This window comes from Penicillium vulpinum (genome assembly GCF_028829585.1).
Source record: "Penicillium vulpinum strain IBT 29486 chromosome Unknown utg000002l_segment0_segment0, whole genome shotgun sequence".
Lineage (NCBI taxonomy): Eukaryota > Fungi > Ascomycota > Eurotiomycetes > Eurotiales > Aspergillaceae > Penicillium > Penicillium vulpinum.
This window is the reverse complement of record NW_026643242.1, coordinates 1,005,224-1,022,287: the sequence shown is the minus strand read 5'-3', so window position 1 is coordinate 1,022,287 and position 17,064 is coordinate 1,005,224. Positions and strand designations below refer to the sequence as shown.

At 46.3% G+C, this 17,064-nt stretch overlaps 8 protein-coding genes across 8 annotated transcripts; 5 read left to right on the top strand and 3 right to left on the bottom strand.

Moving 5' to 3' along the window:
- Positions 1–58: 58 nt before the first annotated feature.
- On the bottom strand, positions 59–973 carry N7479_003466 (tyrosine-protein phosphatase; the record flags this gene model as incomplete). Its single annotated transcript, XM_057251163.1, has 1 exon — positions 59–973. The coding sequence occupies one exon, from the start codon at positions 971–973 to the stop codon at positions 59–61; it is 915 nt and encodes a 304-aa protein (XP_057110488.1).
- An 880-nt stretch (positions 974–1,853) lies between these two features.
- N7479_003465 (uncharacterized protein) lies at positions 1,854–3,549 on the top strand (the record flags this gene model as incomplete). Its single annotated transcript, XM_057251162.1, has 4 exons — positions 1,854–2,862; positions 2,919–3,003; positions 3,058–3,116; positions 3,176–3,549. 4 exons carry the CDS (start codon positions 1,854–1,856, stop codon positions 3,547–3,549), a joined length of 1,527 nt encoding a protein of 508 aa, XP_057110487.1.
- Positions 3,550–4,086: 537 nt separating this feature from the next.
- On the top strand, positions 4,087–5,319 carry gprI (putative cAMP receptor (Car4); the record flags this gene model as incomplete). Its single annotated transcript, XM_057251161.1, has 4 exons — positions 4,087–4,343; positions 4,419–4,620; positions 4,681–4,745; positions 4,800–5,319. The coding sequence occupies 4 exons, from the start codon at positions 4,087–4,089 to the stop codon at positions 5,317–5,319; spliced, it is 1,044 nt and encodes a 347-aa protein (XP_057110486.1).
- Positions 5,320–6,201: 882 nt separating this feature from the next.
- Positions 6,202–7,450, bottom strand: N7479_003463 (uncharacterized protein; the record flags this gene model as incomplete). Its single annotated transcript, XM_057251160.1, has 2 exons — positions 6,202–6,475; positions 6,525–7,450. The coding sequence occupies 2 exons, from the start codon at positions 7,448–7,450 to the stop codon at positions 6,202–6,204; spliced, it is 1,200 nt and encodes a 399-aa protein (XP_057110485.1).
- A 1,248-nt stretch (positions 7,451–8,698) lies between these two features.
- On the top strand, positions 8,699–9,606 carry N7479_003462 (uncharacterized protein; the record flags this gene model as incomplete). The annotated part of the gene is made up of 3 exons (XM_057251159.1): positions 8,699–9,066; positions 9,133–9,364; positions 9,421–9,606. The coding sequence occupies 3 exons, from the start codon at positions 8,699–8,701 to the stop codon at positions 9,604–9,606; spliced, it is 786 nt and encodes a 261-aa protein (XP_057110484.1).
- A 544-nt stretch (positions 9,607–10,150) lies between these two features.
- Positions 10,151–11,536, top strand: N7479_003461 (metallophosphoesterase family protein; the record flags this gene model as incomplete). The annotated part of the gene is given in 5 exon segments (XM_057251158.1): positions 10,151–10,280; positions 10,327–10,415; positions 10,430–10,783; positions 10,843–11,126; positions 11,191–11,536. 5 exon segments carry the CDS (start codon positions 10,151–10,153, stop codon positions 11,534–11,536), a joined length of 1,203 nt encoding a protein of 400 aa, XP_057110483.1.
- Positions 11,537–11,868: 332 nt separating this feature from the next.
- Positions 11,869–13,150, bottom strand: N7479_003460 (tyrosinase family protein; the record flags this gene model as incomplete). Its single annotated transcript, XM_057251157.1, has 2 exons — positions 11,869–12,598; positions 12,654–13,150. 2 exons carry the CDS (start codon positions 13,148–13,150, stop codon positions 11,869–11,871), a joined length of 1,227 nt encoding a protein of 408 aa, XP_057110482.1.
- Positions 13,151–14,364: 1,214 nt separating this feature from the next.
- On the top strand, positions 14,365–15,956 carry N7479_003459 (uncharacterized protein; the record flags this gene model as incomplete). The annotated part of the gene is made up of 7 exons (XM_057251156.1): positions 14,365–14,770; positions 14,837–14,871; positions 14,932–15,037; positions 15,088–15,142; positions 15,198–15,260; positions 15,322–15,420; positions 15,488–15,956. 7 exons carry the CDS (start codon positions 14,365–14,367, stop codon positions 15,954–15,956), a joined length of 1,233 nt encoding a protein of 410 aa, XP_057110481.1.
- Positions 15,957–17,064: the final 1,108 nt, after the last annotated feature.

Sequence of the window (17,064 nt, the reverse complement as noted above, 5' to 3'; positions counted from 1 at the left end):
TGCTTTAAGACAGAAACAGACTTGCTAGAATCTATTTATATAAGTGTTTATACTGGAATTACTCTTTTATCCCTTCTTTGATTTCCTTCGGAACAACGAGCGTGGTAACGACCCGATCGAGCTCATCCTCCTGCAAGCCGCAGAGGTCAACAAAGTATTTCCGCACTCCCCCAAACTTGGCTGCTACTACATCGGTCAAAAATGCCCGCATGTCTTCCGGGTGACTACTTATAATAGACTCCGCCTGTTCCCGAGTCGAAGCTTCCCCTCTCTGCAAGAGCCGCTGAATCAAATGCTCCCGCCACGTGCCCAGCCCGAGTGTCGTGAGCGCATAATCAGCCACGATGTCCTCATCCGCCACTCCGCACAGCTTGAGGAGCAATGCGGCAAATACTCCAGTACGGTCTTTTCCCACCGTACAGTGGAACAGGACCGCACCCGCTGGGTTTTGCGAGATGTGTTGCATAATGGTGCGAAAACTACCCGTTTGCGCTGCGCTGCGCGCAATGTCCTCGTAGGCTTTAACGAAACCCCGCTCGGTGTCCGTCTCCTCCGTGGGTCCATCCGAGGTCACTCCGTACCGTTTTGCTAAGGAAACAGGGGAGTAGTCTCCATCCTGGAATACCGGCACTGCGTGACGCCTCGTCCCTGGGATATCCAGGAGGGAGTTGGGATAGCGGGTAGTCACGAGCTGGATCTCCCCCTTTGAGCGAAAGTCGAAGACGGTTTGGATTTGAAGGGTCTTAGTCAATGTTTCCGTCCCTGGAGGGGTAATTTGAGTGGGCTGTGCGGAACGGAAGAGGAAGCCTGGTCGGATCCACCACTCTCCAACTCGAGTCTCGTCGGCAGTCTTGGTCAATGAAGACGGCGCAGTGGAAGGGTAACACGCATAGCTCCCAAGGTCACGAAAATTAGGGACGCCGTCTAACAAAACAAATGGCGGTGATCTTGTCGAAGTCGAATCCTGAGACATGGCTGATGAGCACTTCGAAATCCAGTGGTTGGCACAGGTAATATGGAATGATAATCCACAACTAATCCAGCAAAGATAAGGAGTGAATGCACATTAGATTTTCGCTGCGAGACATATCAATCATTTCAGGTCGTATCCCATCAGCCTATCGGGCGTTGATCCTGCTAAAACCAGCGTCTGAGACATTACCTGGAGAAATACCGTAGTGTCTGACCGTTCTGCCGATTTGGGATGTTCTCCGTCAGAGTAAGCACTAATATGCATATTGAGTAAGACAGATCGACGTTGTTGCATATCTGTATCTGTCGGAGCCGGGGCCAATAAGTGCGTGCCAACGAACAGGGGGCGGGGATTATGAGATTGGTCCAATATAGCGAGCACGATAGAACTCCATGCAAGCTTATCCCTATCAGGATAATGAACAAAAAATAGAAGTCCATCCAAGCTTTTGCCGCCGCACTTGGCACAACGGTCTCCCACCCATGCTAGTCTCCATGCACGTGGCGCCTCGCGCTTGGACACCTATATCTCACCTGCATACAACATATGTGGGCATTATACGAGATGCAAAAGACTCCGATATGACCGTTGCATCCAGGAAGTACGAGGTACTATTGTTAGCGTATATTTTAAGCTTTGGTTTGATTGATTGCCGAAGGCCTACGGAATACCGAGAGCATGTAGCAGCGGTGCCCAATTTGAAAAATACATATATTACTGCAATTTTTCTAAACACGTATTTTTATACAAGGCTTGTATGTAAACAATTCATGATACCGAGGTAAGCAAAGGGACCCCAATTCTATTACCTCTTTTTCGTAATCATAAGAAAGCAAACTTCAAAGTAAACAATAGCGCCTCTGTCGAGGAGTCCGAAAACATGGATATGGAAAATAGATACGAGAGCGCCGAAGAAATTCAAACGTTTCATTCGATTCTCGTGAGCAAGTTTCGAACGGGTCAAACCAAAGATCTAGCTTGGCGCAAATGGCAGCTCAAGCAGCTCTGGTGGCTAGTCGAGGACAATGAACAGGCCATCCTTGACGCCATCAAGGCTGACCTCAACCGGTCTGAGGTCGAAAGCTATCTCACTGATCTCGCTGGCATCCGGAAGGATATCATATATCACCTGGATAATATAGATGCCTGGGCAGCGGATGAGATAATAGGCGACAGTTTCATTGCAAGGCGACTTGGTCTGGCACGAATCCGAAAAGAGCCACTCGGTGTCGTGCTCATCATTGGTGCATGGAATTTCCCAGTACTGCTAGTGCTGCAGCCTCTGATCGCGGCCATCACCGCGGGCTGCTGCGCCATTATCAAACCGTCTGAGGTAGCTGTGGCATGTCAAAATCTCCTCCGAGACCTGGTTACGCAATACCTGGATCCCACCGCAATCAGATTGGTCTGCGCCGGCGTCCCTGAGACGACAAAGCTACTTGAACTTCCTTTCAACCATATTTTCTTCACCGGCTCCGCGAATGTCGGCCGACATATTAGTGCAGCCGCCGCAATTCATCTGACGCCGGTAACTATGGAACTAGGTGGCCAGTCTCCTGCCATCATCGGTCGGTCAGCAGACGTGGAGCGGGCCGCGAAAAGTATTGCGTATGCGAAATTCCTCAATGCCGGACAAATCTGTCTGACGGTCAATCATGTCTTCGTGGATGCAGCAGTGCATGACGTTTTCGTGGACCGATTGCAATATTGGAACAGTCAATTTTTACACGGGGAAAAAACAATCACCACGGCTATTGTCAACCAACAGCATTGGAAGCGACTATTTGGCCTTTTGCACCAGACAAAAGGCACAATTGTCAGTGGTGGAAGTGGGAATGATGAATCCCGTCGGATGGAGCCAGCCGTTGTCGTAGACCTTGATATGGACGGTACACCCTTCTAATTCTTTATTGTGCTCAGTACCAATACTAATGCGCACCGGTAGACCCGCTGTTATCAGAAGAGATATTCGGTCCCATATGTCCCGTGATCAAGGCGAATGTACGCCAGGCCTGTCAGAGAATTAATAAGTGAGTTTTAAATCTGTTCTTCCTGCGAAGACATTCTGTTAATCTATGGAGCAGGGGAGAGCATCCTTTGGCACTCTACATTTTCAGCTCGGATAGTTCTGAAATCCAAGATAGTTGCGTTCACCTGTCAGTCTCTGGATCCTCGAGCGATTTCACTAACGAAAAGGAACAGTACTTGACAACACAAATTCGGGTGGAGTAACGATAAATGATGTTATCCTGCATGCGGGCTTCCCGGGTGCTCCTTTCGGCGGTGTTGGAGGTAGCGGGCATGGCTACTATCATGGTCCGTATGGGTTCAAGTCATTTTCGCATCTGCGGACTATCATGAGTTCGCCAAAATGGTTCGATCGTCTGATATCGTTCCGATATCCCCCGTTCAGTGCGGCTAAAAAAGCCAAAATACCTCAGACCAAGGCCAAGTTCAAGCGTGGGGAAACAATTCAAGATCAACGCCGTGCAGGCTCTGGAATGGTTGGGTCCAAGCTTGCAGCTGCCGCGGCTCTTTGTGGGATAGCGTTTTATTATTATTATTACTCCAAATGATAGCTTGTACGCCTTTTGTTGAAGACATGGGTTTGGAAAGGATTCAGCATCTCTGTGGGTCTAACGGAAGATACCGACCAGACGAAAGGTGACTCTACGCCTCTGTTGTGCGAACTCCTGCAAGCTACTTCTCTAGATGGAGGCAAAACATCTGGACTGGTAAGGCCCTTTGTTTAAATCTAGCCAAATTTTAGCTATTGATTTGTTTATATGCACAAATTACTTGATCCTTGCAAACTTTATCATGATTGGCTGAAAATGCTTGTTTAGACGTGAAGCTTCATGATCAAGAGCTCTTGTGATGGCGCTATTGACGATTAAAAGCCACTGGAATAGCGCAATTTTGCAGTTAATCCTCTTTGGCATCAAATGCAATTCAATTTCTCTTTGTTTCTCTTTGTCTCCCTTAATATGTAATGTCACATAATTTGGGATAAAGAACCCTCATCGAACGGGATATCGCAAAACTTTATCGTAATCTGTTCAAAAATATGGGAGTTTGCAATTTTTCTATTCATCTTGTGTTCTGAGACTACTATGTCACTCTCTCGTGAGGAGCTCAAGGGGATTGCTATTGCAGGTCGAGTCTCCTCGGTTTTCTCCATTCTAGGTTCATTCACAATAATCGGCGCCTTTTATTTTTCACAGCACTTCCGCAGTCCTATTCATCGCATAATATTTTTTAATGCCTTCTATAACCTGTTCGACTCTGTGGCTACGGTAATATCTACTAGTGGACCTACAGCTGGAGATACTTCATCGCTATGTCAATTCCAAGGCTTTGCTCTTCAAATGTATGTTCTTGGTATTTGCCGAGAGTTGCTGAGACACTGTTCCATAACGCAATGCTAACCAAAGAAAAAAAATAGGTTTCCAGTAGCTGATGTGTTTTGGACATTTGCAATGGCCTTGGATACATACTTGGTTGTCTTCTATCATTTTGATACTCAATCTTTGCGCAGACTCGAAATCAAATATATTTTGATTATCACTACTTTGTCATTTACCCCGGCCTTTGTCTTCCTCTTCGTCCATGGTCATGAAAAAGGTCCTATATACGGTGATGAAGCCGTGAGTATTGTTAATCGACTTGAAACTAAACACCTGTTAAGGCTGATAAAACATTTACAGATATGGTGCTCAGTATCCCGTAAATGGATGATCCTCCGTATAATCTTCTACTATGCACCAGTATGGTGCGTATACTTCTATTCGCCTGTTCAACTGCTGTTCTAATGATTACGCAACAGGATGGTAATATTCATCGTCCTAATACTATATTGTCTCATCGGTATCGAGTTAAGCAGAATCCGTGACGAGTTCGAATTGAGCGATGACGATCATATCGCTCTAACCTCTGGCAATTCTGCCAGCAGCGTCACGCCAGCTGCGGAATCAAATTCTAAGAGAAAACCTAGTCTCAACCCGGAATCTACTATAACAAGCGATACAACAGAACAAAATACGTTAAGCCGTTTGCCTGCACCCAGGGAAGACCCGACAACTCGTCAAAATCCGAACCAGAGACGTGTGTCGCTGAGGAAATATGTGACCATGCCATCGCTTTTCTTCCTTGCAATGTTAGCAACATGGATTGCACCTACCATCAACCGTATCGCGGAATTTATGCATCATAAGCATGGGAAATACTCACTTCTCCTCTCTGTGAGTACGTTGGGGTCCCTGCGTGGGTTTTGGAATGGTGTTATCTTCATAACTATCGGTATGAAAGGGTGGAAGAGACGTTTCAGGGAGGAAGATGGCTCTTAGACCGTCGAGACAGTCTTTTGCTATCTTTCAAGGTTATCCATCACCTCAATTGAGTCGCTGCTCGGTTTGCTGTATTATAGACTAGGAATGGCTGTGCGTGGTGTGGATTTCATGAATCATTCGCTATGTTTGAAATGATACCCTGGAATTAATCAAAGAGAGCTCTATGTTAATCCATGGGATTTGCTGGAACTATTTGAATGCGGGGAACAGTCAAGGAATAATATATTTGTGATATACAGGGAGAAGAAAACGAGCGGACATTAGTATGTGTAGGATTGCAACTGTACAGGCTTCAGCTAGGGCCTCAACACCAGTATAACCATATCTATAATCGCAATACAACAATAATCTAGGGTCTGACTTGTTAAGCATCTTGTTCACCACTTAACCGAATAGATTTGTACCGGTTGGGTGTAGTTTACTTTAAACAGTATTTCCAAGTCTACTAGATTAATGGGAATGTGTTCCTTATCAAGGAGAGAAGAGGAAGAGGAGGGGAAAATAATATATATGTAATTTGGAGCGTTAATACATCTGCGCACAAATTATGTACCTATAAAGCTATGGTAATCGATTTCCCTAGGGTGAGCCTGTGGATAAATTGGGGTTTCAATCCAAGTTGTCGCCACTTTTATAACCTTCTAATCTGTACGCACACAGATTTCCCGTCCAGGTTGTAGAACGCAAGAAACTAAAATTAAGCTCTGACTAGACTAGGTTGAAGTAAATCAAGGCGGTAACGCATCGCTAGATAAAAATGTAGACACAAATAATAACAGACAAAGAGGCGTAACAGGGGCAACAAAGACATGTAAAAAATAAAATATCCACACATAGGAAAGAACAGACAGGATAGGATAAAGGATAGGATACGTAATCCTATCGATCTAACCATCCAGCCTTGCTATCAGCATCAGCTTTCAAGGTGATTGCCAGAAGAATTGGTCCCAGCTCGCGAATGTGCGATCTATCCAGTGTATTCCATGGGCCAAATTGGTGCATGGTTAAAAAGGACAGGTTTTCCTTATTCTCATCCCCATCCTCATCCTCATCACTTGAAGGGCGAGGGTTGTTGAGGTATTCCAGATACTTCTTGTCATATTTGGCAACTGTCACGAACACCTCATGTCGGTCTTGAGATATATGAAGACGCCTAGTGTTATGTCAGCTCTATTTAGAGCAAAAATATAAGTATAGCTTACATTTTGTGAGCTTTCTGGGCTTTTTCGTCATCGCATTTGATCCAGGCCACCATTTGGGCGCTCTCCTGCATTTGAATGACCTGCAGCTTCCTAGATCTCCTAACGGGTTTGACTTCAATGAGAACACTGGGGTTTCCTTGTGAATCACCTAGATATCCGTCCGTTCTTGCTTGAAACTCGGCATTTTCGAAAGCCGCAGTGAACGATTTTCGGTGTAAGGTCCAGTGCATGGAGAGAGGGAAGTAGATAGTAAGAGCATTGAGGAATACCACCAATGCTGTATTCACAATCTGTTCGTCTTTTGTCGGAGGATACAAAATATTTGCCAATTCTTGCGGCATTGGGCTTGTGGGTTTGAAAGGGGTTAGCGGGTCATCTCCATCGTTCTTACTGTCCTCCTCGTCTTCGTCGTCCTCGATATCGTCAAAATTAGCCTCCATTCTTTTTGGCCGAATGGACAAATCGGGGAAATTGACCTTCACTTTGATGGGTGTCACCAGGTGAAGATCATTCCTTCCCCTTTGCGCATAGCTATTGCGAGTACGCCTCGCAATAGGCGTATAGAATGCAAGAGGATCGACTTTATTTTCAGTTTTTGCAACTTCGAGCTGATAGTGACGTGCAATTGCAAACGTTCCTTCGGGAATATTCCTTTCTGACTCAAAGCTATCACAGTATGTAGACCATGATTGGTAACGATTAAGCATCGCCGAGGCACGTTCCACCCAACCTTTCATATCCAACACATCGTGGATTCTACGCGGGTCTTCGTACTGCTTCCAAAGCACCCGGAGAAGTAAGAATTGATCCATGGCAAATTTGGACGCAGACGCAAGATCTGCGTCGTGTATCGTTTTGCCCTTGACATTTTCCGGGATCAGATTTGACCATTCGTCCGAAGTTTGGGGCAAATGCTGGGAATCCATTGCCACAGTGGTCAGGTCCAAGTAAATAAATGAAGTTTCAAACAAATTGGTAAGTCTTTGCAAGAAGCAGCAGTAGTACTGAGTAGAGATGATTGAAATGGCTCCCAGACACGGATGACGATGCCTTTTTTATATGCAAAGCCATGGGGTAGAACCTATCAACCACTTCCTTCTCCACGTGTTGAAGATACATATGGGCGGATAATGAGTGGCGCTTAACAACTGGCCATAATCGGATGATTTCAGAACGGAGGTGTGGCTTTGTGATCATTCGGTTCTGGAATCCTTCTTACTGGAGCATTCGTACACATAGATCTTGGTCAAGAAATACGACTTTATCTCAAAATTCCGTACGACCAAGCAGCGTGATCAGATACGCGCTCTGTGATGAACATACATTTCAGCTCTTATCGAAGAGAGATACTTATGTGTCGCAGAGCAATACATACAAGGATAAAAGCGCTTATACTGTTTGTATCCAATCAAAAAAACAATGACTAGGAACAAGTCCAATGTTGTTTCACAATTTTCCAGAGGATCACATGGGCACTTGGGCGGGAAATGAAACATCCAACATAGGGTCAACAGCGCATGCTCAAGATACGGAAACGCGGACAAAGAGAGGCTTACTGTGTAAAGTGGGTCAACCGTTGAGCTAGCCATCATGCCGGAGCAGGGAATACCCCATTGGCATATAGCGTATGTACATACTCTGTATAGAGTGGAGTATATATAGTATATATATTATATGAAATGTTGGAAAAGCGCTCAGTATAACTACTAGTACTATACTAGTACTATACAAGTCTACAAGATTCCGTCTATTGGCGGAAACAAGGCTGAGAACCAAGATTTGTGGCTTTTAGGCGGTATCAGAAATCAAGAGATACGCGCCTCGTGTCTAAAAGATATGAATTCAAAGCCAATGAAAATCAGGTCAACACCAAGATCATCAGAATTAGGGCTTGTTAGGGTTAATGATTGGACGCTAATAATACCATAGCCGCCACTAACACTCTTGGCGTGTCGCTAGGCAACGGGCACCTCCAAGTCACACTTCGCCCCGCAGTGCTCACTATCACTTCTTTCATGGTCACTCTATACAGATCCAGCTACGGTAAAAGGGATAAAAGACGCTTACCGTGTTCCATTTAAATCTACCAACTCCCCCAATTCCCTTCAACTTTCTCCATCCACGCCATCCATACTATCTCCCGCCTTGTTCAAGGTCAACCTCAAATACACAACATGTCCGCTAAATCACCCGAATCACCCGAACATTACAAGGACCGCAGAGTCTTATTAGATCTGGAGCTTGTAATCGATGAGCTTGAAGAGCACAAAAAACACGAAATTCACCTGGCGGAACTCGAAGGACTTGGTATTGTTCACCAGCGCATGACTCTGGATAGAGAAGATTCAGCCCGCAAGCCTTCCTTCTTCGCGCCACATTCTAGCATCCCGAAGCCTAGTGATGACACTGTTGATGAGCTCCGATCGACTTTGGAATTTGAGGACACCTGTTTCACGCAGCCTGTCGACCGGGCACGTCAGGTTGCAGGCCCCTGGGCATCCTATGTTCCCTACGGGGTGTATGCTCCGTGGACCATGAAAGAGTGATATTATGACTATCCTGAACCTCTTCACCTGAATGCATTATGACAACTAATATTGTGTGATAGTATTGACGATTATACTCCTTACAAGGATTTGTATCAGGATCATAAGCCTGAATTTGGACCCTTTAGGATATCGGATATCCGTGGAAAGGGTTTCCCGCACACCAAAGCGTTTATTTACAACGACATGGACGCTACAGATGAGTCGATTCTTCGTGGGGAGCTTTTGGTTATTCTTCGCCTGATGCTGGGCCAGCTGAGGAAGCGACGCCTCCTTCATCATAGGAAAGCACCGGTAATTCTTGGTTTTTGTTTCCGCTTTCTACCAGTCGCTTACCGAGTACTCTGCAGGTCTTCCTGGTCTCATTCATGGGCAAACGTGCCCGCGCTTTTGAATCTTATTTCAACGGCCAAGCCCTCGTCTTGCGCACTACTAAACTCTACAATTTCCCCGAGGACACCTCTATCGGGTTCAAGAGTCTTGCAGAATGGTATCTCAGCTCGCCGACAGGGGATACATCCAAGGTTAATATTTAGTTTTTCTTTATTTGCTTTCTTTTGATCAGCGGTGCAGGCGTTGGATTGTTTGAGCATACCAATTTGAACTTTTGACCTGTCTTTCTGGCTAGGACTGCGCTATCATTTTCCCCTGCTACCTGTACATATTTTATCTGTTTGTCCAAGCTTACGCCAAGCTTACTGTGTGCCGTATTACATAATGGAGAAATTGAACTTTCTTGGAAAGTAGTCAAGCTGAGTCCATGTGTTACAGTGTAATAGTTACGATTTATAGACAGAAATAGTATGAGTATAAGCACGGTAGACCTTTCAAACACCCCAAGGAAACCGAATTTTTAATACTATCAATCCCATTCTGAGCTAAAGGGGCTATTATTTGTTAGATATGTTATCTTAGGGTCGTAGAATACCCACTCTATCAAGGGGCAAAATAGCCGATTAAATATAGAATGTCTTGGCACAAAGCTTGTGACGTGATAAACTGTGAGACACCAATCTCTCCAAATACCAAAGCCTATATTCTCCCCGCACTTGTTCACTTTTGATTTAATATTCCTCCAATATGGTACCCAGACCGGACCTCAAAGCATCGGACCAAGTCATTCTCGAGCCACCCAAGGATCGAACCCTGCGATTTAGAGAAGATGGAACATTTCAGATTGGAGTCTTTGAGGACTTGCATTTTGCCGAGGGTTTGTCTTGATACCATTAAGAGACGGCCACTGCTAATCCTCGCAGACGAGGAAAAGGATGAGAAATCCAAAGAAGTGATGTCAAACATCCTCTCAGAGGAAGACATCGACTTTGTCGTCATAAACGGCGACCTAGTATCTGGCGAAAGAACCCAAAAAGCAGACTCGAGCAAATATATCGACTCCGTCGTCTCCCCCTCGTCGACCAGGGGTATAGCTGGGCATCGACCTACGGCAACCATGACAGTGAGGTTAATCTCAACCCAAAAGATGACATGTTCAAGGCCGAGCACAAGTACCCCAACAGCTTGACGCAGAGTAGAGTCTCCGGCGAGAAGGCCGGAATAACGAATTATTACCTACCGGTCTTTTCACACGGACAATCGAATACAAGCACACCGGTGCTGCTACTGTGGTTCTTCGATTCGAAAGGTGGACATTATTATAAAAAGGAAGGAGAGGGCGGGCCTCCTATTAAGAGACCCAGTTGGATTGATGAATCGGTAGGACGCCCTTTAATCCACATTGCTTTGAAGGAAACAACTGACTGGCTGCATCTAAGGTTGTTGACTGGTTCAAAGAAACCAATTCTGAATTGAAAGAGGAGTATGGCAAAGTCATCCCTTCGCTAGCATTCTACCACATTCCCGCCCACGCGATGCTCGAATACCAACAAACAAAAGGCATAAATCGACATCTGACGCCTGGCGTGAATCGCGAACGCGTGAACCCGCAAGGAACCGGCGACTGGAGATATGATGGCCAGGACCTTAAGTTTATGCACGCGCTCCTTCACACCGAAGGCTTAATCGCAGGATTTAGTGGCCACGATCACCAAAATGACTGGTATGCGTCTCTAGCAGACACCAAGTGTAGCTTGAACAACTCAAATGCTAATCAAATATCGCAGGTGCTTTAAATGGGACGGTTCCCTCGTTGATCACGATCTACCTGGGAATGGTATCAATATGTGCTATGGCCGGCATACAGGGTATGGCGGCTACGGTGATCTGCTTCGCGGTGGGCGGCAGATCTTACTCCACGAGGGAAATCTTGAAGATGACACCGAGACTTGGATTCGATTGGAAGATGGGTCGGCCCAAGCTCGTGTTAGGTTGAATACAACTTATGGCCAGGATCCTTACCGTGCTGTTGCTAATGGGGTTGGAAAGACCGAGTCCTATACGCAGGGCTCTTTGCTTCCTTTGTCTTGGTTATGGGTTCCAATTATAATGCTCTCGCGGTGGAGGGTGTAAGGAGTTCTTTTGGCTATAGGTCTTGGATTGCTCCACTATTCTTACTTAGACCCGAGGTTATAATCAAATTGGAATATTCTGCACAAGTCCAGAGATGTAAGTTTATTGCATTTCCCAGATCTTTGACGGGTTACATCTCGAGTTCTAAATCATGGACTATATACAATCGTATCCTCTATATACTTACATAGCTCGTTCCATTCCACTCATTCTCATTCTCGTTCTCGTTCTCGTTCTCGTTCTCATTCTCGTTCTCATTCTCGTCATCTTCCAATCGTCCAATTCATGTTCCAGGGCTTAGGCATAGAAAGCCAATCACTGGCCATCACAATTTACAGATAGACGTAGCAGAAAGGACCAGAAACGGTGCTCATGATATCGTTCATAGTAACAGTCTCGCCACCAGCGAAACCGAGATCAACCGGTGTCTCAAGAGTAGTGTTAGGCGAAGCAGGGCCGTTCAAGAAGGTACCAGTGCCAGAAATAGCATTCTGACGCTCGCGGAGGTTCAGGTTCTGCCAGATCCACCAGGTGCGATCAATCATACCGTGGTGGAGCCAGAAAGCAGGGTCACCAGGGCTGACGAAGACATCGCGGGAAGGATCACCGCCCATGGAGTAGTGACCACCACCGTGAACACCGATGTTGCCGCTGCCAGGAACACCCTGCATGTTCATCTGGAAGTCATAGACGTTGTCGTGGCGCAGGATCAGGTCCACAATCGCAGTGAAGTTAGCGTAGTCCTTGACAATCTGGGTGCTCAGATCGCGCTTCAGGCAGCGGGGATTGTATGCAAGCGGGTTGGCAGAGGCCTCAGTTCCACCTCCGGGAAGCATCAGCGTGACCGGGCCCAGGTTGACAGTGTAGTTTTGGAAGGGGCCGCTGGTGACGCAGCCGCCTCCGTTGCCGGTGGGCAGATGGATCACGGGGTAGGCACCCAGGCTGAGCTCAATGTCACCTTCGCTCTCGACGTAGGCACCGTTGCCAGACATCGAGGTCTCGCTGCCGTCGAAGACTTGGGACTTTTCCAGGTTGCCGGCGTCGGCACCCCAGTTCCAGTAGCTGAAATTATGTTAGATATTGGGGTTTTTGTTATAGGAAGAATGATTAGACTTACGGGTAGTCGCCAGTGTAGCCACACTCGTTGCGCAGGGCTTCCTCAAAGTTCCAGATGTAGTACCGGTGCCACGCCAGGAAGGTTCCAGTGTAGTGGATGGTGGTGGTCTGGTTGATGTGAGTAGCAACGAAGTCATCGTAGCGAGTCCGGACACCAGGAGCCGCGCTAGAGGGAGTGAGCGAGGGCAACTCCTGGAGGCAAAGGATGGACTTGATGTAGGACTTCTTCTGGGTCTGAGTGAAAGTCCTCCAGTCGCGACGAACACGCATGCTGCTCAGCGAGCAACCACCGCGCTTCTCAATATCAGAGTCGCTCGAGACATTCTCGATGGCGGCATCATATGCCAATCCAGCCAAGCTGTCAAGCTGGGACTCAGCGACCGGCAGGGAGGTGGAGGCAGCAGTGGGGGCAGTCACAACGGCACTCTCCGTGACAGCGGGCAAAGCCAGCGCCTGTGCGAACAGAGCTCCCAGAGTAAGAATTGAAACGGCAACCATGGTGGCGAGTTTAATATTTGAACCTCTGAAGGACCAGGGAGTTCCACACCAAGAGTTTAGGAGAAGTGTTGATCAGGAAGGAATCCGGGCATGATCGTCGATTTAAAGGCTGAGGTGCATATGCCAATCTCCCCTATCTCGGACTTTTGACTTGAACTAAAAACACTAACACTAGCATCGTTTATTCCTGCATATTATCCTGCATATGTCTCCATGCCGCCCCGTTGTTGGGACCATTTAGGGCACCCGGGCCAATGTTCCGCTTTTCTCCACCGCCGGGAGATGCCGGCAATTTTCCGACGGTAATACCACACATTTTACAGATCAATTCCAAGGTTCACTCCCATTTTGAACCATTGGATCACTCGCGGACCGACCCTTTTAAACCCTGGAGATCACCCAAAAGAATAGGGGGAAATATGAAAACAAAATCCTTGGAAGAACCCAAATTGTACCAATAAATCTGAAGCCACAATCCCACCAGAAACAGCCACCACGTGGTATCCCTGTTCCTTAGCGACTTGGCAACTTCATTTAAGCGACTAAACCAATCACACCTGCATCCTAAATCAAAATTCAGTCAAAACTAATATGGGATGATATTCCGGTGCCCTAACTCAGACAAACTGTAAGTCGGTGACGGAACCTTAGGCTATTCCCGAGGCTCAATTCCTTCAGAGATCCCCTCAGGTGCTTCCAGGTGTTTCTTGCCGATGGCGTCGAGACTTCTCATTGGCCATGTTTCTAATGACCAACTACTATCCCGCCTGCCGGGTCTGAGGCGTATTCTAGGATATTATGTATTGGCATAAATATCTTCAAGCTTCTCTCTTAGACTGGGTTTGGACTTAATTTGAATGTCAACAATGGCTTTGTGCTTTATTTTCATGTCCCCGGTGGCGTTTGAACAGCCGAAAGGAGATGGTTGACCCGAACCTGAAAGAGAAGGTAAAAACGGATAATTTGGATGTGGCGTTGAGTAGAGTAGATGAAAAACCCCATATGAAACTCCTTCCATTCGCCTTCTTTGGCCTCGGGGGCCACAACAGTCCTCCGTAGGGAGTAAAGCTGAATGTAATGTTAAAATTATGATGCAATGCACAATCTATTAAGTCTGCTGACTCTTCTGATGACCCTTCAAATTTACCCTGGTATAATCCCTGTCCGAGTTCTTTTCTTTCAATGCCTAGCCCTCCATAATACCTTCGACAGCCATGTCGGACACTCAGGCCGGAGGCGCTAACCCACCAGATGTGAATCATGGACCTAAAATTATTATAGCCACGGCTATTACCACCGCTGCCGCATTAATCACCGTTTTGGCTAGGTTCTACGTGCGCATATACCTTATTCGCAATGTTGGGTGGGATGATCATACTATGGCCCTGACGATGCTGCTATCTGTCTGCGGATTTGCCATCATCGTCCCCGAGGTCAAATATGGTGCAGGAAGGCATATGGTCTACGTCCAAGAAACGGCCGTAAAGGCAATGCATTTGAATTATGCTACTCAAGGTATTTACATGTGGGCCATCGGCCTAGTGAAGATATCAATTGGACTGTTTTTGCTTCGTTTCGCATCCGTAAAAAGATTCAGGATCTTTATCTGGGTTGTCATGGGTGCGTGAATGCTTCTCTCCCTTTTTCTCTCTGTGGCCCAGTACTGACAAATCTGGCTCATTGTAGTCCTCATGGCTCTCTACACTGCAATCTGTTTTTTGGTGCGTATCCTATGCTCATATTCGATCGCGGACAATAGTTAACGATTATCATTGACACAGACTCTTATTTTCGAGTGTCAGGACATCCGAGCAAACTGGGATCCTTCAGTGAAATCAAAGTGCTTTTCTCCTCACCAACTTTTGACTCTGAGCTATACAAACACTGGTGAGCTTGACACATTATAGGTATAATTAAACATTTTCTAACTTGAACAGCACTGAATATTCTGACTGATCTGATCTTCGCGGTTTTACCAGTTTTTATGCTACGGTACGGCTCATGGACATCGCCTTTTTGGGTATGAAGCTAATAGAATCATCGACAGTCATCTTCAAGTCAATCGCCGGGTCAAAGCCTCTCTAATCTGTATCCTAGGCCTGGGAATTTTGTAAGTGACTTTCAATTCAATCCCATCATTAATCATGCTGACTTTTCTACTTCCGTCCCAGTGCCTGCGCAGCCGCCTTCGTCAAGCTCTCTATCCTACCCAACTACGGCCGCACCGGCGACTTCCTGTGGGACTATACAAACATCACAATCTGGGTCGTGTAAGTTGTCTATGCTATCACAAACATCTGAAATCACCCTCCAAAATCCCATACTAACCAATATTAGCACGGAATGCAACACAGGTATTATCGCCGGCAGCCTCCCAACCCTCAAACCACTCTTCAAGAGAGTCCTCGGCACATACGGCTCGAATACCAAAACAACACGCGAATACTATGGCAGCAAGAACTATAAACTGCAGTCAATGTCTCGATCAAGGGGCCAAGCGCTACAGTCCCGAACACATAAAAGTGGAAATCTCAGTATCATTGAGTTCGACTCCGACCCGAAGATTCACCACTCCCGGATTGGTTCTGGGACAGGCTCGGCAAAGTATTCTGGAAGCCAACGAAGCAATTCGAGCGAAGAGCGGATATTGTCTGCTCAGGGCGAGGGCATTGTTTGCACAACTGAGGTCAAGGTTTCGCGAGAACAAACTCCTCCAGAGTTGCCGCCCAGCCGTCCCAGTGTGCAAGAGTTGAAGAGGATGGGTTCGCTAAGTGGCTTGCGCGTCAACGCCGATGATAGGGTTTGACTTTGTATTATTAGGAGTTATGTCTAGGTGACAGGATTTTGTATAATAATTAATACCCATAGAGCATGTGGACATATAATATGTGTTTCCATAGAAAATCAAAGCGTCTGCTGTACGTTTATTACACATCCTCCTCGAAAAAAAAAAAGTTAGATATCTCATTTTTGTACTGCGCTAGAGTCTTCGGCCTTGCTACATTCCCTTTAGCGTGTTCGAATAAAGTGCTTCTCTTTTATCGCAAAGAAAAGATGGCCAGCAGACACTTACCTGCACGCACTCGTGAACGCCAGCATTGATATTATCGATGTATGGCTGTAAAGTAGAAAACAACTGGAAAATCTCCATTTATGGATTCGTTGGAGCTTAATGGGACAGGGGCCGAATGATCGTACCCGCCAATCAAAGCTGACTTCCCACTAGAATGGGCTTTATTCTCAACCTCCAGCATCGAGACATGCAAGTCTTCTAAATGAGGTAGACGCACATAGTCATCGACCCTGCCTATTATTTTCTAATAGCCATCGTGAACAGGATGATGCACTTAGGAAATGAGACATGGGCATAATGAATCTTGTCCTTGGGACACAAGTTGTGAAGTAGGTTCCATATTTGGCGGTCACACTGTACTCCCAATAGCGGGTACGACGCCCTAATTTTTCACCTGCTTGAAATGAGAGAGGGCCGACATATTGAATGCATTTCAGATTTTGGAAAACGACAAGACCGAAAGCACCCTGGCAAAGGTGTTTAATCAATTCTGGTGCGAGCACACCACCGTTGGCCCACCCATAGTCTAAGATATTGGCAACTATATCTGGAAAAGGAGGTGCCAAAGGCCCAATCACCCCTGATCAGTGGTGGGTTTTGACTGTAGAACAGTAGTACCAGATATTTGAAAGATTATCTAGAGATCATCTTTGCCTTCTTCCTGTGTCTGCTAAAATATCCGAGGAGGCTAATATGTCATTGTGCAACCTGTCTTCCAACAAGAAAACCTATGTACATCCGCCTATATTTCGTTCAGGGGATTGTGTATTAAGTAGGTTTACGGTTTTCCGTTTGACTACGTGCATCGTACCCTACTATCGCACTAAATTTTTCGATACAG